This window comes from Myotis daubentonii, chromosome 5 (genome assembly GCF_963259705.1).
Source record: "Myotis daubentonii chromosome 5, mMyoDau2.1, whole genome shotgun sequence".
NCBI lineage: Eukaryota > Metazoa > Chordata > Mammalia > Chiroptera > Vespertilionidae > Myotis > Myotis daubentonii.
In genome coordinates this window covers 2,905,562-2,929,639 of record NC_081844.1, presented here as the reverse complement: position 1 = coordinate 2,929,639, position 24,078 = coordinate 2,905,562, and the positions used below count along the sequence as shown (strand labels likewise).

The window sequence follows — 24,078 nt, the reverse complement described above, 5'->3', positions numbered from 1 at the left end:
GGACTGTCCGTTTCTACTGGCTGAGAACCGTGCATGGGAGCAGGACTTCCGAGCCATATGATCAAGAACGAGGGCAGCACGTGAGCGCACGTTGCTTAAACAGCCCTGAGAACGCAGTCCGCACGCCAGGCCCGGGGTGAGAGGCGGCTGGCGGCCAGAGCTGCTTGTCCCGACTCTGCCACGGACCATGCATCCTAATTCCCGTTAGGTTCGCTTCCAGATTACATTTTCAGTTCTAAATCAAGTCACTTTTTTAAAAATATATTTTTATTGCTTTCAGAGAGGGAGGGAGAGAGAGAGAGAAACATCAATGATGAGAAGCATCGATCGGCTGCCTCTTGCACGCCCCACGGTGGGGCTCGAGCCCACCCCCCGGGCATGTGCTCTGACCGGGAATCGAACCCTGACCTCCTGGTTCATAGGTCGACACTCAACCACTGAGCCACGCCGGCCGGGCTCAGCTCCCTTTTAAAAAGTATTTGAAGGGAGCCCTTTGAGAGAAAGGGCCCGGGTGTGAGTGACTGTGGGCATCGCCCTGACCTGGGGGTGCTGCCCGGCCCCTCTGGGCAGCATGGGGCTCACCTGGGGCCTTCCCCTCGGCTGTGCGGGGCAGTAACGCTGGCCCCCTCCGATGGGGGAGGACAGACGGTGCTTCTGCGCCCGCCTCAGGGCGCCAGGACAGCGATCATCCTGTGGTTGTGAGGAGTCAGAAGCCTGGGAGGACCTTTGGTTCAAGAGGCAGCGCCCGGCAGGCTGCCCACAGGATAAAAATAGGAGGGGCCTTGCTTTGAAGTGGGGTTGGCACCTGGGGTGGTCCAGATAGGAGCCGGGGCCACAGCACCAGGCGGGGGCAGGGCTGGCCAGAAGCACGCGCTGACCTCACTGCGGCCGGCTCCGGCGGGCCAGACGCAGGCTTCCGCCTGCCCTTGAACCTGCGGCTCTAACATGGTAAAAATAACCCGGTCACTTGAGGTCAGGGAGCCGGGTCAAGGGACTCCGCACGCATGCGTCTGGGGTCCCTTTCACCTCAGAGGCAAGGACAACAGTAAAATGCACAGCTTTTTTTTTTTTTTTTTACCACCTGCTGGTTCCAGTTCTAAGCGCTTCTTCCCTGTTAACCCCCTTAACAACCCTACACTTCCCGTCTCCCACATAAGGAAACTGAGGCGTGGCCCTTACTAATTTACCAGGCCACACAGTGAGGCTGTGTTTGCACAGGGAAACTGAGGAATCGAAGCCATAGAGCAGTGGTTCTCAACCTTCCTAATGCCGCGACCCTTTAATACACTTCCTCATGTTGTGGTGACCCCCAATTTCATTGTTACACATTGAACATAATTAAAGCATAGTGATTAATCACAATAACAATATGTAATTCTATATGTGTTTTCTGATGGTTTTAGGCGACCCCTGTGAAAGGGTCGTTGGACCGCCAAAGGGGTCGCGACCCACAGGCTGAGAACCGCTGCCATAGAGGATAGAATTGTATGTAAATAGTGTATTTTAAGGCATCAAATCTGTTAATGGAGAGAAATCCCTCCACAGCCATTTTTACCCTCACAAGGAGGTGGGAGACTCTAAGACACAGCTGCGAGTGGAGTGTTCATGGGGCCCCGTTCCAGGTCATCCCTGGAACCACCAGTATGATCGCCTGTAATTCAGGGGAAAAGCCTTCCGTCAGTATATTTCTTGTAAAAGTCTACTTTAATTAGTTAGAACATAAAAATAAAACCTTCTAATCATGTTTCTCTCTAAAAGACTTAAACAGTAAAGGTCATTGAGATCCCACCACAGAAAAAAAAAAAGTAAGAAATTCTAATTTCATCAGTTGCTATAGAGAAAACATAATTTTCACCATAAACAAAGGATGTGATCCCATGAAGTAAATGAATCTTTGACCTTGTGGGGGTTTCTGTAGAGAGAAATGTCAGTGTCTGGCACATGTCATCACTTAATAAAGGAGAATGTCATGATTAGTATAAAATTAATGCTTATGTACCTTATATGATAAACTAGAGGCCCGGTGCATGAAATTTTTGCACGGGAGAGGGGTCCCTCAGCCCGGCCTGCACCCTCTCCAATCCAGGACCCCTTGGGGGATGTCCAACTGTGGGATCAGGCCTAAACTGACAGTCGGACATCCCTCTCACAATCAGGGACCACTGGCTCCCAACCACTCACCTGCCTGCCTGCCTAATTGCCCCTAACCAGACAGGGAACACAGCTGTGCAGACAGGGAACACAGCTGTGCAGGCAGAGAACACAGCTGTGCAGAAAGGGAAGACAGCTGTGCAGACAGGGAACACTGATGTGCAGACAGGGAACATAGCTGTGCAGGCAGAGAACACAGCTGTGCAGACAGGGAACACAGCTGTGCAGACAGGGAACACAGCTGTGTAGGCAGAGAACACAGCTGTGCAGACAGGGAACACAGCTGTGCAGACAGGGAACACAGCTGTGCCTACAGGGAACACAACTGTGCAGACAGGGAACACAGCTGTGCAGACAGGGAACACAGCTGTGCAGACAGGGAACACAGCTGTGCAGACAGGGAACACAGCTGTGCAGGCAGAGAACACAGCTGTGCAGACAGGGAACACAGCTGTGCAGACAGGGAAACACAGCTGTGTAGGCAGGGAACACAGCTGTGCAGACAGGGAACACAGCTGTGCAGACAGGGAAACACAGCTGTGCAGACAGGGAACACAGTTGTGCAGACAGGGAACACAGCTGTGCAGGCAGAGAACACAGCTGTGCAGGCAGAGAACACAGCTGTGCAGACAGGGAACACACCTGTGTAGGCAGGGAACACAGCTGTGTAGGCAGAGAACACAGCTGTGCAGACAGGGAACACTGATGTGCAGACAGGGAACACAGCTGTGCAGACAGGGAACACAGCTGTGCAGGCAGGGAACACAGCTGTGCAGACAGGGAACACAGCTGTGCAGACAGGGAACACAGCTGTGTAGGCAGAGAACACAGCTGTGCAGACAGGGAACACAGCTGTGTAGGCAGAGAACACAGCTGTGCAGACAAGGAACACAGCTGTGCAGGCAGAGAACACAGCTGTGCAGACAGGGAACACAGCTGTGCAGACAGGGAAACACAGCTGTGTAGGCAGGGAACACAGCTGTGCAGACAGGGAACACAGCTGTGTAGGCAGAGAACACAGCTGTGCAGACAGGGAACACAGCTGTGCCTACAGGGAACACAGCTGTGTAGGCAGGGAAACAGCTGTGTAGGCAGGGAACACAGCTGTGCAGACAGGGAACACAGCTGTGTAGGCAGAGAACACAGCTGTGCAGACAGGGAACACAGCTGTGCAGACAGGGAAACACAGCTGTGTAGGCAGGGAAACACAGCTGTGCAGGCAGGGAACACAGCTGTGCAGACAGGGAACACAGCTGTGTAGGCAGAGAACACAGCTGTGCAGACAGGGAACACAGCTGTGCAGACAGGGAAACACAGCTGTGCAGACAGGGAACACTGATGTGCAGACAGGGAACACAGCTGTGCAGACAGGGAACATAGCTGTGCAGGCAGAGAACACAGCTGTGCAGACAGGGAACACAGCTGTGTAGGCAGAGAACACAGCTGTGCAGACAGGGAACACAGCTGTGCAGACAGGGAACACAGCTGTGTAGGCAGAGAACACAGCTGTGCAGACAGGGAACACTGATGTGCAGACAGGGAACACAGCTGTGCAGGCAGGGAACATAGCTGTGCAGGCAGAGAACACAGCTGTGCAGGCAGAGAACACAGCTGTGCAGACAGGTAACACAACTGTGTAGGCAGGGAACACACCTGTGCAGGCAGGGAACACAGCTGTGCAGACAGGGAACACAGCTGTGCCGGCAGAGAACACAGCTGTGCAGACAGGGAACACAGCTGTGCAGACAGGGAACACAGCTGTGTAGGCAGAGAACACAGCTGTGCATACAGGGAACACAGCTGTGCAGACAGGGGACACTGATGTGCAGACAGGGAACACAGCTGTGCAGACAGGGAACATAGCTGTGCAGGCAGAGAACACAGCTGTGCAGACAGGGAACACAGCTGTGCAGACAGGGAACACAGCTGTGCAGACAGGGAACACAGCTGTGTAGGCAGAGAACACAGCTGTGCATACAGGGAACACAGCTGTGCAGACAGGGAACACAGCTGTGTAGGCAGGGAAACACAGCTGTGTAGGCAGGGAACACAGCTGTGTAGGCAGGGAACACAGCTGTGTAGGCAGAGAACACAGCTGTGCAGACAGGGAACACAGCTGTGTAGGCAGAGAACACAGCTGTGCATACAGGGAACACAGCTGTGCAGACAGGGAACACTGATGTGCAGACAGGGAACACAGCTGTGCAGACAGGGAACATAGCTGTGCAGGCAGAGAATACAGCTGTGCAGACAGGGAACACAGCTGTGCAGACAGGGAACACAGCTGTGCAGACAGGGAACACAGCTGTGTAGGCAGAGAACACAGCTGTGCAGACAGGGAACACAGCTGTGCAGACAGGGAACACAGCTGTGTAGGCAGAGAACAGCTGTGCAGGCAGAGAACACAGCTGTGCAGACAGGGAACACACCTGTGTAGGCAGGGAACACAGCTGTGTAGGCAGAGAACACAGCTGTGCAGACAGGGAACACTGATGTGCAGACAGGGAACACAGCTGTGCAGACAGGGAACACAGCTGTGCAGACAGGGAACACTGATGTGCAGACAGGGAACACAGCTGTGCAGACAGGGAACATAGCTGTGCAGGCAGAGAACACAGCTGTGCAGACAGGGAACACAGCTGTGTAGGCAGAGAACACAGCTGTGCAGACAGGGAACACAGCTGTGCAGACAGGGAACACAGCTGTGTAGGCAGAGAACACAGCTGTGCATACAGGGAACACAGCTGTGCAGACAGGGAACACAGCTGTGTAGGCAGGGAACACAGCTGTGCAGACAGGGAACACAGCTGTGCAGACAGGGAACACAGCTGTGTAGGCAGAGAACACAGCTGTGCAGACAGGGAACACAGCTGTGCAGACAGGGAACACAGCTGTGTAGGCAGGGAAACACAGCTGTGCATACAGGGAACACAGCTGTGCAGACAGGGAACACAGCTGTGTAGGCAGAGAACACAGCTGTGCAGACAGGGAACACAGCTGTGCAGACAGGGAAACACAGCTGTGTAGGCAGGGAAACACAGCTGTGCAGGCAGGGAACACAGCTGTGCAGACAGGGAACACAGCTGTGCAGACAGGGAACACAGCTGTGTAGGCAGAGAACACAGCTGTGCAGACAGGGAACACAGCTGTGCAGACAGGGAACACAGCTGTGCCTACAGGGAACACAACTGTGCAGACAGGGAACACAGCTGTGTAGGCAGAGAACACAGCTGTGCAGACAGGGAACACAGCTGTGCAGACAGGGAACACAGCTGTGTAGGCAGGGAACACAGCTGTGCAGACAGGGAACACAGCTGTGCAGACAGGGAACACAGCTGTGCAGACAGGGAACACAAATGTGTAGGCTGGGAACACAGCTGTGAAACCCCAGAAGCGATCCCCTCTCTTGTTACCCATGCTGTACTCCATCCTGGCCCCGCCCTCCTCCTCCACGTGCCCTGCCTTTGCCCCTCCTTAATTTCTAATGCAAGAAAGAAGCCAAAAAACTGTCCCGTGCAGAGCCTCCCGCTCTTGCTCTGCATATGCTGTCGGTCTGACTCAGACAGACGCGTGAACGTTCTCTCCGGGTCGGTTCGGGCGTTCCCTGTGCAACGTGCTGCAAGGGACCCGTGGCCCTGCAGCCAACCTGTCTCCAGGCAGAAAGGCTTCGGCTCAGACGAGATGCATCAGGGAAGGTGTCGGGGACAAGGATTCTTACGACAAGTCTGTGCGCTGCCTGACCACTGCCTGGGCCTTCGCGCCGGAGCAGCCCCAGGCCCCCGGGCGGGGCTGTAGGAAAGCCCCTGCGGCATCCTGATGGCATTAAAACTGGCCAACCAGAGCGCACTGACAGAGACACCACAACTCTGGCCACACAGAGCTAACCCCATGTCTGCAGCGCGGCCTTCTCCTCTCTGTCCCCCACGCCCCTCCTCAACCATCGAGCCGCGGACCTCCATCGGCCAGCACCGCGCCGACTCCAGGACACGCTGGGGCTGCTGACACAGAAGCAGAGTTCCCGTGAAGCGAAAGGCATCGTGGCTTCAGGCGTCTCAGTCCCAGGCCCATGGGCCTGGAGGACCCTACGGACCACACGCTCACGAAACCAGACGGAAGGACGCCCGGCTGACGGGCTGCCATCGGGGCTGTGCGATGACCACCCACCCCCTCCCCTGGCCCACCCGTCAGTAGAGCCCACACCACTCCCTTAATCCCGCGAGGAGTGAGTTTTCTCCCTGTCCCCACCCCCTCGGAGGCCAGGCCCCTGAGCACCAGCTCACCTGGGACTCTGGGCTCGGTGCCATGTCCTCAACTAATAAACCTCTATTATTTTTTAATTTATTTTTTAAATATATTTTTATTGATTTCAGAGAGGAGGGGAGAGGGAGAAGGAGAGAGAGAGAGAGAGAGAGACATCAATGATGAGAGGGAATCATGGATCAGCTGCCTCCTGCACACCTCACACTGGAGATTGAGCCCGAAACCCATGCATGTGCCCTGATGGGGAATCGAACCGTGACCTCCTGGTTCGTAGGTCGATGCTCAATCACTGAGCCACACCGTCCAGGCTAAACCTCTACTTTATTGTCTGCAAACTCCTGTCCACGCTAATTGGTTGGAGGCGGGCAGGTGAGGACCCCTCTAGTCTAGTAGCACAAGGACACAGCACAGGTTAACATTCTTTCTCAAGGAGGAGGAGAGTGCAATGTGAGGAGAATGACTTATTCCATCTTTGTCACTGTTTTTCTGTCCATTACATTTTTAAAGCTGATTAAATAGATCCCTTGATTCATATCTTGAGCCCTAGGGAAAATGTTTAACATACTGTTCTTGGGAAATTTTTGAGATTTATTACCAAACCATATTTATGTTTCCTTTGTCAAAAAAACATGCCCTTGGAGTGATGTTTAAAATTAGGAATAAAAAATATAACTTTCCATCTGGGAAATCGCCACCAAATTGTTTTCTTAAGAACAGAGCAGGAAAGATTTTGTTTAATTGCCTTATCACACCCCTGGTCCAACTGGTGAATTTTCTATTAATGACATCTTTCTCGTTTGAGGGAATTTACACAAAAACTCCATGTATTCATTTCATTTTATTTCTTTTTTTAAATAAACACCTTATTATTTCTTTTTCTTTTAATTGATCTCATAGAGAGGAAGGGAGAGGGAGAGACAGAAACATCAATGCAGAGAGAATCATTGATCAGCTGCCTCCTGCAAGCCCCACACTGGGGTCCTGAAACCCAGGCATGTGTCCTGACCGGGAACCCATCTGTGATTTCCTGGTTCATAGGTTGAGGCTCAACCACTGAGCCACACTGGCCGGGCTCATTTCATCTTAGAGACACAGGAACATCGTAAAGTAAGTGGAATAGAGAAAAGACCACTGAGGACAGGGGCAGGGGGTGTCAGAGAGGGGGTAATAGATTGAAGCAGGAAACTAGATTAAAGCAACGATAGTCATGAGGGTGTCTGCTTTTCAAGGAAAACTGGGAAACTTAGAAACATTTTCTATCAGAAGCGTCCCAGGCACGTTTCTTCAAAACGGGAAGCAGGGATTCATTTGGAAGATGCCTGGGCAGGCGCTGGCCGGGTGGCTCAGCTGGCTGCAGCGTCCTGCTGATACGCCACGGTTTCAGATTCGGATCCCAGTCAGGGCACTTACAAGAAGCAACCAGTGAATGACGCATCCATGCGCGGAACAACAACATGATGTTTCTCTCTCTCTAAAACCAATTACAAAGAGAGAAGAAAGCACTGGGGCACTTAACTTACCGGAGGGAACACTTTGTCACCTCAGGCAGGTCTATCCCAGGTCGCTCACCACGTGTGAGATTCCAGGTGGCCTAGCCTAGGCCACCACGTGCTGCTCACCTGAAACTAATGCGGAGTTGTGCTGAACGGAAACTGTAATAAACACCCAACTAAAGAGCTAAAACCCTGCAGGGGAGCGTGGCAGCGGCACCCTTGGCAGCCCGTGCTCTCCTCGGCGGTGGCCGCCGCGGAGCCACAGTGGATGTCCGGGGCATCTGATTCACGCCACTGAGCTGCAGCGCAGGCTCTGGGCCCAGGTGGGCCATTAAAATGCTGTGAAGAGACCCTCCATAACACACATATCTGCACTTGTTAAGCATCTATCCTTTAAAAATCACGCTGGGCAGGCGTGGGAAAGGAAATGTCTAGAGCTTATCCCAGACGGCCAATTACCACCTGGAATCTCACACGTGGTGACTGAGGCTAGACCACCTGGAATGACACACGTGGTGACCTAGGCTAGACCACCTGGAATCTCACACGTGGTGACCTAGGCTAGACCACCTGGACTCTCACACGTGGTGACCGAGGCTAGACCACCTGGACTCTCACACGTGGTGACCGAGGCTAGACCACCTGGACTCTCACACGTGGTGACCTAGGCTAGACCACCTGGAATCTCACACGTGGTGACCTAGGCTAGACCACCTGGAATGACACACGTGGTGACCTAGGCTAGACCACCTGGAATCTCACACGTGGTGACCTAAGCTAGACCACCTGGAATGACACACATGGTGACTGAGGCTAGACCACCTGGACTCTCACACGTGGTGACCGAGGCTAGACCACCTGGACTCTCACACGTGGTGACCGAGGCTAGACCACCTGGACTCTCACACGTGGTGACCGAGGCTAGACCACCTGGACTCTCACACGTGGTGACCGAGGCTAGACCACCTGGACTCTCACACGTGGTGACCGAGGCTAGACCACCTGGACTCTCACACGTGGTGACCAAGGCTAGACCACCTGGAATGACACACGTGGTGACTGAGGCTAGACCACCTGGAATCTCACACGTGGTGACCTAGGCTAGACCACCTGGAATGACACACGTAGTTACCGAGACTAGACCACCTGGAATGACACACGTGGTGACTGAGGCTAGACCACCTGGAATCTCACACGTGGTGACCTAGGCTAGACCACCTGGAATCTCACACGTGGTGACCCAGGCTAGACGTTTAGTGTGTGTCTTACCTAGGAGGCATGGTCTCTCTCAGTTCTTTCAAGGTTCTGAAGGAGACTCTCCTACAGTTTATCACTGTGGTCAGATAGTCCCGGATGAAATGCTACTGTGACGATATAACGAGCTGCTAAATTCAGGTCAGTCTAGGCCCGTGGTTGGCAAACTGCCTCTCACGAGCCAAATGTGGCTCTTTGGCCCCTTGACTGTGGCTCTTCCTAAGCCTTAGGAGTACCCTAATTAAGTTAATAACAATGGACCTACCTATATAGTTTAAGTTTAAAAAATTGGGCTCTCAAAAGAAATTTCGATCGTTGTACTGTTGATATTTGCTCTGTTGACTAATGAGTTTGCCGACCACTCTAGGCCAGTACTTTTTTTTTAAAATGAAGCCAAGCTGAGAAAAAATGAAGCCTGGCCATGCGGTGTGTCCCAGGACACACTGATAAACAGTTACGCCCCGTTCCCAAGGCACGGCTTGACCTTGGGCATGGCTTACAGTGCTGGGTCGAACATTACAGAAGTCTCAGAGCAAAGCCAAATGACAGCAAAACCGGCTGAACAGTGGCGGCAAAGAACACGATTGATAAATGGTTCTTATTTGTAAAAGTTTGCTTTCTGTGTGAATGCACAATTCACGTGACGTAATTTTATAAACAGAACCTGCATCTGACAGCACAGGACGAAGAGCCAGTGACTCAGGAGAAAGGACAGGCAGAAGGTTCCAGAAGTTCTGCTCCACAGCACTGCAGGCCCATTGCCTACATCGCCCTAGGGCAGTGGTTCTCAACCTTGGCTGCACATTAGAATCACCTGGGAATCTTTTTAAAATCCTGATTTCTGGGCCTCAGCCTCCGGAAATTGTTTCTTTGTTACTAATGTTGTGGCCCCACCCCATAACAAAGAAACAGAATTTCCGGAGGATGAGGCCCAGAAATCAGGATTTTAGAAAGATTCCCAGGTGATTCTAATGTGCAGCCAAGGTTGAGAACCACTGCTTAAGTCAGGGGTGGACAAATTTTGACTCGAGGGCCACAATGGGTTCTTAAACTGGACCAGAGGGCCGGAACAAAAGCATGGATGGAGTGTTTGTGTGAACTAATATAAATTAAAAGTAAACATCATTCCATAAAAGGGTACGGTCTTTTTTTTTTAGTTTTATTCACTTCAAACGGGCCGGATCCGGCCCGCGGGCCATAGTTTGCCCACGGCTGGCTTAAGTCCTTCTCCTTCTCTTCCCCACAGATGTGTTAGGTTAAGTTAAACTTAAATTCACCATCTTGCAATTCCATTCATTAGTTCTAATTCCTTCTTTTTCACGAATAGAAACCTTTACTCTCTCATCCTCAAATATCCAGCTCCCCAATTTTCTTATAGTTGTTTCTCCTCCACTGGGAAGTATACAGACATGTATCTCATGTTTCAGACCTCCGGACATCACCATCCTGTTCCAGAAATGAACGTGAGTGTGTCAAAGGTCTGAAAACAACGCTCCGGTTGGATCGAGATGCCCCTTGGTGGGGGTTCCTGCCACATGGCCCCACCCTCTCTGTGCCTTGTCTGTCCACCCCATCACTCCATCACCTCACTCTTCAGGTTCGACAAAAACTTTGGGCTCCTCCCCTGTGATCCATAAAGTGTATGCACTTCTTTCTAGTTTTGAAAACTCTACAGTCATATCTGTTTTCATTTTTAAAAGCTAATCAGCATTCAAAGTGCGTCAAAAGTCTCCGTTAGCCTAGATCACAAGATAGGAATGTCCTGATTCATGCCAGAGAGGTTTAAGTTAGTTATTACTGAGAACATCTGTGACTGGTGATAACAGACTCAATTGTCCTCCCACCATGAGAAGTCATGAATCTCTCCCTTTCCCAGAGATGAGGAACTTGGTCCAGTCCCTCCTCCGGATGATAAAATTCATATCACTCTGCTCCTAGAAATATTTATTCTCTGCCTGGATTAGAAGCAGAGGGTCAGATGAAATCACATCTAGAGGCCTCTGTATTCTTCTGTTTAAGGAATCAGTGAAACCAGGAGGCTGAGCTGCTGGGCCCTACAGGACACCTGCTACACAAGGCCACTCTACCAATTCCAGGAGACATAGCCGCTCTACCTAATACATAGAAACAAACACAGGGAAGCAGCCAAAATGTGGAGACAAACATGTCACAAATGAAAGAAATGGAAGGAAGCAAACTACTAAATACAGAGTTCAAAACCATGGTTATAAGGTTACTCAAGGATCTACATGAAACTTTCACGATCTTAGTGAGAATGTCAAAGACATGAAAAAGGACGAGTCAGAAATGAAGAATACACTAACTGAAATAAAGAACAATTTATAGGGATTCAACAATAGAGGAGTCCAAAAATCAAATCAGGGATTTTGAATACGAGGAAGCAAAAAACACCCAATCAGAAGAGCAAAAAGAAAAGAGAATCCAAAAATATGAAGCTGGAAAAAGGAGCCTCTGGGACAACTTCAAGCACACCAACATTCTCATTCTGGGGGTGCCAGAAGGAGGAGAGAGAAAGATATTGAAAACCTATTTGAAGAAATAATGACAGAAAAATTCCCCTACCTGGTGAAGAAATAGACTTACAAGAAAAGGAAGCACAGAGAGTCCAAAACAAGATGAACCCAAAGAGGCCCACACCAAGACACATCATAACTCAAATGCCAAGGGCAAAAGACAAAGAGAGAATCTTAAAAGCAGCAAGAGAAAAACAGCCAGTTACCTACAAGGGAGTACCCATACGACTGTCAGTTGATTTCTCAACAGAAACTATGCAGGCCAGAAGGGACTGGCAAGAAATATTCAAAGTGATGAATAGCAAGGACCTACAGCCAAGATTACTCTACCCAGCAAAGCTATCATTTAGAATTGAAGGTCAGATAAAGAGCATCACAGATAAGGAAAAGCTAAAGGAGTTCATCACCAAACCAGCATTGCATGAGATGTTGAAGGGTGTTCTTAAAGAAGAAGGAGGAGAAAAAGAAGGAGGAGGAGGAGGAGGAGGAGGAGGAGGAGGAGGAGGAGGAGGAGGAGAAGAAGAAGAAGAAGAAGAAGAAGAAGAAGAAGAAGAAGAAGAAGAAGAAGAAGAAGAAGAAGAAATAAAAAATATGAACAATAAAATGGCAATAAATATCTATCAACAATTGAATCTAAAAATCAAAATAAATGAACAAGAAATCTAATGAACAAAATAAACTGGTGAATAAAACAGAATCAAAGGCATGGAAGCATGGAACAGACAGGAATATCAGGGGGAAGCGGGGAGGAGAGGGGGAAAGAGATTAACTGAAGATCTCACCTATGGATACAGACAGTAGGGTGGTGAAGGCCTGGGGCAGGGCGGGAACTGGGTGGAGGGGAGCAACCAGGGGGAAGAAGGGGACATCTGTAATACCCACAACAATAAAGATTTTTAAAAAAGAAATCAATGAGAAACAGTGTTCCACTTAAATTCTGTGTCAAGGTTTGGGAGGGCTGCGGGAAGCCCTGCCTGAGGGGGCGGCGTTTGCTGCCATCTAGTGGACACGGGGAGTAAAGCCGCCCATGGCGCTCAGACAGCTAAAGGGGCGCATTTCCAAGAAGACAAAGGGGTGAACTGGAAACCTTCCTACAGGCTGAAAGCGGGAAGCTGACTGCAGTGGTGTTTGTGTTAGAAAAGTGTTTTTTCAAAATGTGTTTCCCAGCCTGCTAGCATCACAGTCTCCAGGAGTGTATTCCACTTGGACCTACTGAACCCGAAATGCTAAGCTAGGGCAGCGGGGCCGGACTTTTCCTGGGGAACAGACGTTGGGCAGCCGTGTGGGAGCGCGGTGAAGGCGCTAGTGTGTGAACGCTAAGGTCTGTGCCGCAGGAAATCTGGGTACTTGGTGAATCCAAGTGTAAAATTAAATTAAAATCGAAAGTTCTGAGTGACGTATTTTGCTTTGCTATTTATTTCGGCGACGCCACCCAAATGGGTTGTGGCAGTCCGCTGGCTATTTCATGAGGGAGGATTCAAACTCTGTGCAGCCCCTCACGGGTTTACAGGGAAGACAATGGCTGGCACTTCCTGGTGAGTACCAACAAGCAGTTGGGCCATCAGTACGCTCTGGGTGATTAGGGGAAAGAACACCTGAATTGTGGAAGGACCAATATGACGCTTTAAATGAGCACCTTGTTATACAGTCCAGCCTATTACTGACCGACTTTTTAGCGTTAGAGGACGGTTTTGTGAACATTTTTTTTTTAAATGTTCAGGGGGAAAAAGAGCTAAGGGGTCTGCCATGCAAGAATGGGACCTAGTTGCTTTTTTACTTTTCAAGGAAAAAGAAATGTGATTAAATGTCACAAAAGAAAAAAAGCTGAATGAAATCAATTTAATTGTTTTTGAAATAAAAGCAATTTTTGGATCAGAGAAAATTTTTCAGATTCTCGGCTTGTTTGGCTTTTTTCTCTTCAAGATCAGTCCTGACTTCTGCTTCTGACTCAGAGGATTCTAGAAGTTCCAAGAAAACCCACAAAAGTCCCCCGGGGTGGGAAAGGCGGCTGGAATTTTAGGCTCCTCCCTGCACCAGCGCTCAGCCTCTGAGAACTGCTTTGCGCTGCTGGCAGGGCGCTGGGGTTTGCAGGCCCAGGGTTCACTCCTTCTGCTTTTGGAAACTGATCCCACTTCTGGGGCAAGGGGATCGGTTACCCTGCAGAGGCCTGTGCTGACCCTTTGTCCTGGGACAGTGGCGGGAAGAGGGATGGGAGCAGCTGTCTGCCGCGGCCTCGGAGCCTGGGGACCGGCCGCCCTGCCAGGCCCCACTTCCCTGGAGAGGCCCCTGGAAGCGTCCTCTCTCCGGTCCTGAGAATACATCTCACCCCAGCCTTTCCCCGAGAGAGTCCGCAGGGCATTTCCCGGGCAGCGCGTTTGTTTGAGTTCACATTGGTGCTTCGAATTGAACACAGCTGACATTGGGTTTCTCTTTAAAAAATATAAAGAACCCAACTTTTTAAATGCTGGTCTCCTCTTTGTAAACCCCTCCAACAACGAAATGCCAAGACAGCAGATGACGACAAAGGATGAAAACTTGGCAGCAGGCCAAGCAGAGAGCAATGGAGGAACAGCGACCCAGAAAGCATCAGTGAGGGTGAAGCAGGAGAGAAGAGACAGGGCACCTAGTGGCCCACTCCCTAGGTCAATAGGAAATTAATGCGGGCACTGCTCCATCAGCACCCACACTGCTCCATCAGCACCCACACTGCTCCATCAGCACACACACTGCTCCATCAGCTCACACACTGCTCCATCAGCTCACACACTGCTCCATCAGCACACACACTGCTCCATCAGCACACACACTGCTCCATCAGCGCCTACACACTGCTCCATCAGCTCACACACTGCTCCATCAGCGCTGCTCCATCAGCTCACACACTGCTCCATCAGCGCCTACACACTGCTCCATCAGCACCCACACTGCTCCATCAGCACACATACTGCTCCATCAGCTCACACACTGCTCCATCAGCACACACACTGCTCCATCAGCGCACACACTGCTCCATCAGCGCCCACACTGCTCCATCAGCACACACACTGCTCCATCAGCTCACACACTGCTCCATCAGCACACACACTGCTCCATCAGCGCCCACGCTGCTCCATTAGCACAGCTCACTTCTCCAGTTTAGATTTTGGGCCCTCCACCTGGGCTCCCAGCAGCAGAGACCACAGAGCCCATATCGCTGTTGTGTCTGTGCTGCTCCTGGGAGTGTGGAGCCGCAGCTGTTGTCTATCTCATGCCCTTTTCAGCGACCCCCACGGCGGACATCAGGAAGGTTCGCTGTGGGTCCGGTGCCCCTGAACCCAGCGCACTGATTCAGTGCATCCTCATGACTCCAGAGCGACACCTGTCACTGTCCCCCCTTCCAGCCAGGGGACAAGGCCGGGAGAGGCGGCCTGGCCTCTGCTCCGGCAGTTTGCCTCTCGGCACTCCAGGCGCCTTCCTGCCAGCTGTCACCTCAGCCCACGGGGTTTACCTCGGGCTTCCCCTAATCAAACCACTTCTGTTTTAACTTAAAAATTGGGGGGAACGTTTCTCACGTAATTGTTACTGGACGTGAGGGCTTTCTCCCTAGACCGCCTGGTGTGCCACACCGTGCAGGCAGCTGCGGGCGTGTGAGGCTCCAACAGGCGCGTGCGGTGTCTCTAAGCAGAGACCACACCATTTCAGGCGTCCCTACCGCTGACTGAGCCCTAAGCACCGCCCCCCCCCCCCCCCCGCCTCTATGAGTGTCTCTCACCTGGGGCACCCAACCCCAGGGCGTTTAGTCAGTGTCTACCTTTGATGTAGATGGTCATTTCTCAGACAGGTGCGCTGTGGTGGCTAATGGGCAGGTCCCCTCCCCTGTGGCCTCCGACGGGCTGGTCCCCTCCCCTGTGGCCTCCGACGGGCTGGTCCCCTAAAGGGAGGCTGTTACTGCTCCCACGCGCCTTCTCCACCAATCACGAGTGTCTCTCACCTGGGGCACCCAACTCCAGGGCGTTTAGTCAGTGTCTCCCAGGAGCAGTGAACCCGGAAGGGAGCCGGTGGAGAGCGCGGGAACCACTGCTAAGCTCTGTGGGGTCCCGGGCGGGTTAGTCAGCCTCTCTGTGCCTGAGAACCCCGAGATCTAAAAGCGGGGATAGTGTGGTACCTGTCCCGGAGGACGGCTCATTCGAGCAGCGTCCACGCAGGTGGCCAGAGGGGGTGACTGGGGTGGGGTGGGGGGCTGGGTGCAGGGGTCCAAGGTGCCGACCTCAGCGATCACAGAAGGGAGCCCTGTGACCGCGGCTGATTATGCTGCGCATCATTATTTGTTTTGTTTTCTTTTTTTTTTTTCTGCATCGTGTGTTTGAAAGCTGCTAAGGGTAGGTGTTAACCATTCTCATCACAGGAAAAACCCTGTAACTATGTGGGGTGACCGTGGTGGGGGCTCACGGGGTCACACTGAACGTGCGATCGTTTCCCAATGTGTACAGCATCGAATCACTGTGCTGTACCCCTGAGCTATGCTACGTCCGTTATCCGTCAATAAAAAGAGAGAATCTACGGGAGATCCTCGCACCGTCCCGGGCCCGCAGTCTGAGCTCGGGGAGTGCTGCCATCGGCACAACTTCGGTAAGTCCTGCACGCTGTGCTGTGGGCCGCAGAGGTGATGCTGGGGATCCCCCCACCCCACCCCCCTGGCTTAGACCTCAGTGCTGCCGGGGCCTGCGGGTGGCCTTGGCGAGAGATGTCACACCAGGCCACCAGGCGAAGACACCAAGGGCCCCGGACTCCTGCAGTGCCCCCCGAGGAAGCACCAAAACAGAGCACTGTGCTGCTTGCTATTGGCCTCCCTCCTCCCTCCTCCCTCCTCCCTCCTCCCTCCTCCCTCCTCCCTCCTCCCTCCTCCCTAGACTGGCTGCCTTTTCAACTCAGAACCAATTGCGACCCTTTGTTGTTTTTTTCAAGAACAAACCATCAACAGTTCCCAAGAGGCTCCCAGCAGGGCGGGGGGAGCAGGTGTCTCCTGGTGTGTTCAAAGGTCCTCGAGACCTTGAACCTTGTTCTCACCAGTGGGGGGGAGGTGGGGGGGGAGGCGGGGGGCTGGGCCGTGGGTCCTGGGGGTTGATTTCATTGGGGACCCTGAGTGTGTACTTCACGTCATAAAGCACGTGCTTTAGGTGAACACGTCAAGAACACGGCCAACATTCAGAACCAAGAAAGTAAAGGAAAAAGGCTAAGAAACCCTCTGTGTCAAAACAGAAAGTCACTTAAATGACAGGAGCCCGGGAAGCCTCACCGGCTCTCCTTAACCCTGAGACCTACCTCGCCAGCCGCCAGCCTTGGAGCCAGGAGTCGAGACAGGCCCGGCAGGCTGTGGTATTAACATGTTTAATTAAACTTCTCTGCATCCGGCTGCCTCTGAGCAGTAAGTTCTGTGATTTCCAAGTGCCGAACGGGAACTTAGTGTACAAATGTGCAAACCGTGGAGGCGTGACTTTTTGAAAATTTCAGAAGGTGTCCCTGATGACAGCGAGGAGAGGGGGTTCTGCTACGGGCGCCCCGGACGCTGGCTCTGTTGTTCCCCACGCCCCATAGGACAGCCCCGGGTTTCACACTTCATTTCAACAAGTCAGTCGGAAAGGGGAACAGAGATGGGCCGCTCTCGGCAGCTCCGCCTGGTGTCCGGCCCCGTGGGAACCTCCAGGCTGGCGCTGGCCCTCGGCCAGCTCTGGTGGGAAGTCAGAGAACTTCCCAGAACGCCGGCTGCTGGCTCCGCGGCTCTGGAGTGGCTGGGTCTGCGTCCCCAGAGTCCACGCTAAGGGGCAGCCAGGGGACCCGCAGGGTCAGTGTCTCTGGGAATAGAGTTGGGGTCTCAGAATGCGCCTATGTTTCTCATGAACTCTTAACAACTTTCAGCACACACTCAACAGCCCTGACTTCAGGGAACAGGCTCGCAGCCCAGGGCTCCCCTCTGGGAGCGGCGTGAGCATTTAGCTTTTCAGAGAACAATCGTTCTTGGTGGCGGTCACCTGAGCCCTGCCCGCCCATGCCAGGGTCCCAGCCGTGCGGGCAGGTGCCTGAGGACAGAACCGGCTGGCCCTCTGCGGGGAAGAGACCACCTGGGACCAAGGGCCGCCGGCCTTGTGTGCTCAGAGGCAGCACTGACAGTTCCGGAGTCAGGGACCGGGACGCGGGTCACAGCAAAGCGACCTCCAAGGGTTCCCACCGAGAACCCAGCCAGGGCAGGGTCCCCCTTCAGTGTGGACCCCTGGTTCCGACATCTCAGACGTGACTTGCGAGCAGCCAGACCTGAGGCTGCGGGAGCAGAGACTGTCCGCGGAGACCACGGCTCCCGCAGCGGCCCCGCGCTCCAGGCGTGACGGAGCCTGGCTCTCGTTCACGCCACTTGTCACGCGGGCTGCTCCTCCTACGGGCACAGTGAGGGCGTCTGTGACGGTTAAATGAGGGAGATGCTACCGAGAACGATCAGCTGGATATATTTTAAACTACAGACTTGCACGTGCTCTGGGAGGACAGCCCAGACGCGAGTGATTAAGTGTGCGGGTTACACCGTCAGTGAACAGTCACAGTGCAGACACGGTGCGTTCTTCCCTCTCTCAGAACAAAAACGTGCCTGTTGTTGGAATACCAGAAATAAAATCGTAACTGTGCGAAGATCAGAGTGGCAGTCCTCAGCTCCCGGCTCCCCAGCTCTGTGCTAACCTGCCCCCCTCCCCGCTAAGACCGGGACACCCGGGGTCCGAGTGCTGGGAGGCTTGAGGCGGTGTGGGAACCTGCGAAGAGGGGTTCACATAGGGTCCTGTGGGATTCAGTGCTGTGGTCACCTCGCGCTGACACTGCAGGGCCTGTGATTGCGCGTGCGCTCCTGGGGGTGGGCACACAGGTACCTCACATCACAGGCGCCCAGTCGGTCACGGGCGCTGTGGTGCTGACGGTGAAACGCCGATTCACAGGAGCCGCGCCTACACGCAGCTCCAAGGGCCAGAGGAGAGGCAAGGTGCCCAAAATAACACACGCTGCCTCCTCCAAGCCCGCAACCGGCCAGCACAGCCCACACCTGCCGCCACCACCAGCCACCACCACCCAGGCGGCAGAGGCTGCCGGGGAGGGAAGCTGAGCCCCTGCGCCCTCGGTCTCCCCCTGCCCTGCTGGCGCCCTGGCCACGGCTCCCCGGCCGCTTACCCCACAGGCAGGCTTCCGGGGGCCCTGGTCGGGAGAAAAGGCAGAGGGTGCCTCTCTGGTTCCAGGGAGCAGGCTTGGCCTCTGGCTCGCACTGCCCACCTGCGGGGCAGGGGGTGGGCCTCTTCCCCGGGTGGGACAGGTGCCACCCAGATGGCACGATGCCCAGGGCCAGGGGGAGCTGGGCTGCCCTCCCACCTGCCTGGCACGTGCCTCAGAAGCTTTTTGGGAGCCATGACAGTCCCAGTCAGGCTCGTGTGGCGTCAGTCATGGACCCCGAAAAGGGCTCTGCTAGGGTCACCACCTGTCCAACAGGAAGTGGGCCGAGGGCACTTCTCCTGCCTGCAAACCGCAGGGCCCTGGGCATGACTTCAGACACCGGCTACCCTTGAAGGAGGATCTCCAGTTGACTGCCTGGTGGCCCATGAGCCTCCCGCTGACTCACGCCGTTCTCTGCACGCTATGTGAGGAATGCGAGGGCTAAAACCATCTCCTCGCCGGCTTGGCCCTAAGCAGCCTTTTTTGGTTGTTCTATTAGGAAAGAATGCAAAATGCACAGCATTCACCAGACTTCCTGCGCAGGGAAGAGGAGACACAGACAGCAGCGTTCTGTAAAGGGCGGATCGCGCCCTCCTCCATCCCGCCTTCCTCTTCTCACTGGTTTCCCAAAGGGCTCGCGAGAGCCCGAGCTGTGCCTGTGTTTGCAGCCTCTGCATACGCCGCCCCCAAAAGCCTGGGAGATGTTCCAGAGGGAAGGCAGGAGACGGGCCTCCTGTTCGCAGCCGACGTAGGTCTCCTCTGGGAGGTGTGTCTCAGAAACACCCAAGCCTTGCAGTTTTACGGGGAAATGGACATGCTCGCAACAGGGAAGTGCAGCGGTTCAGTGGCTGGGCATCCGCCTGTGAGCCAGGGGGTCACATTCCAGGCCCGGGTTGTGGGATGGATCCCCAGTAGGGGGCGTGCAGGAGGCAGCCGATCCATGATTCTCTCCCATCGCTGATGTTTCTCCCTCCCTCCCTCTCTGAAATCAGTAAGAAATAAAGGAAATGCAGATGTTTGGGGAGCATGATCAGAGGAATGTCCGGGAAATAGCACAGGTCAGAGCAGCTCGGAGAGGGAAGATGTTGAAAAGCATACATTGAGCAGGTGAAGAAGAAAGTAACATTTTAATAGGATGGTGGGAAAGAGAGCGGGCGGAGTGACAGCAGAGCAAAGGCGCGCAGACGTCCTCGCGGGTCACAGTGGGGCCTCGTCCCTGCACCCAGACACGTCTTCCCGAGCGTCTCTACCGCGTCACCCCCCCGCCCCCCCCCCTTGTGTGGGGTGATGTTCCCCCCAGAGCCGCCAAAAGTGCTCTGTGATCTACCTGAATTCACGCTGAATACTTTCCAACGTTGCTCAGCCTCGGACTTAAAATAGCTATGAGCAAGGTCTTCGGGTTCCTGTCAGTCACGTGGCCGACTCCGCGGCCAGCTGGGCGACCGCAGGGTGTGAGCAATCCCTACCCGCAAGGTAACCTTGTCGGAATCCTCCTGGTCCGTCAGAGGTAAATCATAACGTGAAGGTGCGAGATTAGAGCCGCAAGGCACAGTGGGAGGAGGAGTTGTCCAAAATAAGCCAGAGAAACACAGGGAAAAGAAGGCGGAGAGGTCACTGGGAAATGGTGCTGATCTCGGGGTGCACTCACCCTCTGGCCTCCACACACCAGGCCTGCTGAGCCACCAGCACCGTCTCTCCAGTCACGTGGTCTCTGGAAGACGCCGGTCACGTGGACCTGCCTCCAAGGCCTGCCCATCTGCCTACCTTCCTCCACGGCCTGCCTCCACCCCAGCAAACCCCGGGGGCGTGCTCGCTTAGTCTCCCGGGTGATGGGGACGCTGGGAATCGCTGGCGAAGGGCGGTGATCACTCTCCGCCACCCTCTCCCCCATCCCGTCTCCATGTGTGTCCGACACCTGGCAAGGAAGCGAATACACCTCCCTGCTCAACAGTGACCAGGGCCCTCTCTCTCACCCCAAACCAACCCTGCACCTGCCAACAGTCCCCGGACTCCTCCGCAGTTCGCCCAGGTGGCCGAGGTGGGGACCGGAGCGGATCCTGCCCTCGGTGCATTCCTTACCCCTAAACACTAGTAACAGAGATAAAACACTACTTCAAAAAGAAAGCGCCGTCGGCCTGTGCCATGTGCTGGTGACTGAGCCCTTCGCCCGGGAGCAGGGCTGGGCGCAGGTGGGTGGTCACGCTGGCCACTGGCCACTGCCTGTCTCCGCTAACACACACACCCTGAGGACCTGCTTGCTTAATATCACGGCACGTGGCTATGGGGGGTGCCCCGGATTTAAGTGCGCAAACAGGATCGAACTGGCTGCAGTCCATCTGAGTTGGGTGCTCGACTCATTGACCCTGTGGTGCTCCTGGGACCCACAGTGGGAGGCGGCGTCTGAAATTAAGTAAGTGGAGGACTCGCTAAGCATTCCGGGGGCACAAGTAACACTGCAAACCATCGCTTCAAGCAAAGAGGACACCGGGCGACCGCCACAGATTACCCTTCCGCGATCGAGGGTTTCCACACCTGCGCTGTGACGCCACTCTTCTTGGCCGAGAACTTGGGCCTCGGTGCCACCAAATACGCCGTGGAGGCCACCTCTGGCTTTGGAGAGCCGGGGACGCCCGGGGGCACCGGGGACGCGCTGACCGGGGAGGCGGCCTGGGGGAAGAATGCCGGCTGGGGGCTGTAGGCCGGCAGCGAGTGCACGGACGCGGCGGCCTGTGCGTTGGTGGGCGAGCTGGCATTGACGGCCCGGGGCAGGGGGGCCTGCCTGGGGGCCGGCGCGGCGTTGACCTTGGCCGGTGACCTCTGGGGGAGGCCTGCCTTGGCATCTGGAGGTTGGAAAGTGAACAGGGACGCACTGAGCTGGTAGGGCTGGTGCTTCATGACTTCCAGAGCGCTGAGCGGCGTCTTGCCCTTCTTGCTGGTTTTGGAGGCCTGCGGGCCGGAAGGCGGGGACTTGACAGCCGCCAGCGGGTAGGAGGGCGAGTGGATGGGGTTGTAGGCCACCGGGGGCGGCGCTCGCACGTTGGAGGAGTACTTCCAACCGGCGGGGAGCGAGGGCGTGGGGGACTGGGCGCGAGCGGCGTGGGCCTGCACCGTGTCCGAGTCCACCACGTACTTCTCCATCCTCGACTGCCTTTTGGCGAAGAGCTGGGCCCCTTTCCCCTGCATCCCGGGGAGCTCGCTGGGCGGGGCCGTGGCGCCCACGTGCGAGGCGCTCCCGGCCGGGGTGGGGGCCGCTGGCTTGGCGGTGTGGTTCACGCTGGCCACCGCTGCCTGGGGGCCTCTGAAGGGACCGGCCAGGTTGAGGGCACTGGCGGGCCTGGCAGGAGGGTAAGACGGCTGCGCTATTTTGATGGATGACGCCACGGAGCCCTGCAAAGGCGGGGGCCTGGGGAAGGCCGGCTGGGGGGCTGGACCCACGCCCGGAGACCAGACTGGAGACACGGGAGACACGGGCGTCGCGGGCTGGGAGGAGGAGGAGGCCTTGACTGCGGGCTTCGGGGCCACGGGCGGGGGCGTCTTCTGCTTGGCGGCGGCGCCGTGCATGAAGTTGCAGGCCTCGGCCCCGAGGCTCAGGTAGTCTTCCTCTGGCCCCGAATCAGCCCCCGCGCCGCGCTTGCCCTCCGCGCTTTGGAGGAGCGACAGGAGCTCGGGGTTCGGGCTCACCTTGGGCTCCTTGAACGTGAACATGGGCTTGGCGGTGCTCCTGCGCTTGGCCTCCTGCAGGATGCCCGTCCTCTTGGCGGGCACGGCGATGCGCTCGTCCCGGGACGCGATGTGCTCCGGGTGCCAGGGCGCGGGCTGCGGCCACGGCGGGGGCTGCGCGGGGTCGGCCGGGGGGTTGGTGGCCGCGCGGGCCGGGCCCCCCGGGGGCGGGGTGACCGCGGAGTAGGGCGGCGGCGCGGGGAAGTCGGCCGTGGGGCTCGCCACGCTGCGGGGCGGGGAGAAGGCGGCCGCAGGCTGGGCCCCGGGCGCCCCCGGGAAGGGCCGGGCCGTCCTGTTCATGGGCGCCGCCCGCGGGGCCTCCGCCGGGCCGGGCGCCGCCCCGAAGCCGTTGTGCTGGGGCGCGAGGCCGGGGCCCTGGCTCACCTCGACGTAGCTCCTGTGCACGGAGCTCTGGGCGCTCATGGTCGCCTCCTCCGTGCGCCGGTAGGAGGTGCCCGCGCTCAGGCCGTCGTGCGCCCCCGCCGGCGCCCCCGCGCGCGCCTCGCCCTCCTCCTGCTGCGCCGAGATCTGCTCCATCCGCTCCCGCCTCCGGGCGAACATGAGCGCCCCCTTGCCCGACGTGTCGGGGAGCATCTCCATCTTGTCCCCCGCGCTCAGCCTCTTCTCAAAGTCCCCGAGCCCCGAGTCCCAGTCGAAGGCCACGACCTGCGCGCTGTCGTCGGGGTCGGACGGCAGCTCCTCGTCGGCGTCGGACTCGCTGGCGCCCAGCAGCGCGGCCTCGCAGGGGCTGTCCCAGCCGTCGTCCTCGGGGTCCCCCGCGCCCCCCGGCCGCCGCAGCTCCCCGGTGCCGTAGCTGACCAGCGTGAACCTGCGCGCGCGCCGCCGCCGCTTCTTAAACATCTGCACCCCGCGCGAGTGCGGGCTGGGCGCGGCCGTCAGCAGCTGCGCGATGCTCCGGCATCGGGACTTGGCCTCCTTCACCTGCTTCTCCGACAGGCTCTCGCTCCTCCGCAGCCCTGGGGGGGGGGGGGGGGAGGGAGCAGGTTGAGGGGCGGCCAGGCTCCCAGCCACGCCCGCATGCACCCGGAAAAGAGAGGGGACCCTACCTGCGCTGGGCTCCACGCGGAAGCCACCCACCCATTCCTCCTCCTCCTCCTCCTCCTCCTCCTCCTCCTCCTCCTCCTCCTCCCCTTCCTCCTCCCCGCCCCCTCCTCCTTTCCTTAAAAGGCTGCGCTTCTAGGCCCCACCGGCCTGGCTCAGTGGTTGAGCGTCACTATGAGCCAGGAGGTCCCGGGTTCGATTCCCTGGCAGGGCTCAGGCCCGGGTTGCTGGCTCCATCCCCAGTAGGGGGCGTGCAGGAGGCAGCCGATCCGTGGTTCTCTCTCATCAGTGATGTTTCTCTCTCTCTCTCCCTCTCCCTTCCTCTCTGAAATGTGTGTATATATATGATTATATATATATGATTATATATATATATAATTTTAAAA

General features: G+C 55.7%; 1 protein-coding gene across 1 annotated transcript in view; it reads right to left on the bottom strand.

Annotated features, from left to right (window-relative positions):
* The window catches only part of SYNPO2 (synaptopodin 2), a 140,331-nt gene that overhangs the window by 6,883 nt on the left and 109,370 nt on the right, over window positions 1-24,078 (bottom strand). Inside the window, exon 4 of the mRNA XM_059695568.1 lies at window positions 21,443-23,607. Coding sequence (XP_059551551.1) covers window positions 21,443-23,607 — 2,165 coding nt within the window. The remainder of the gene's footprint in view (window positions 1-21,442; window positions 23,608-24,078) is intronic.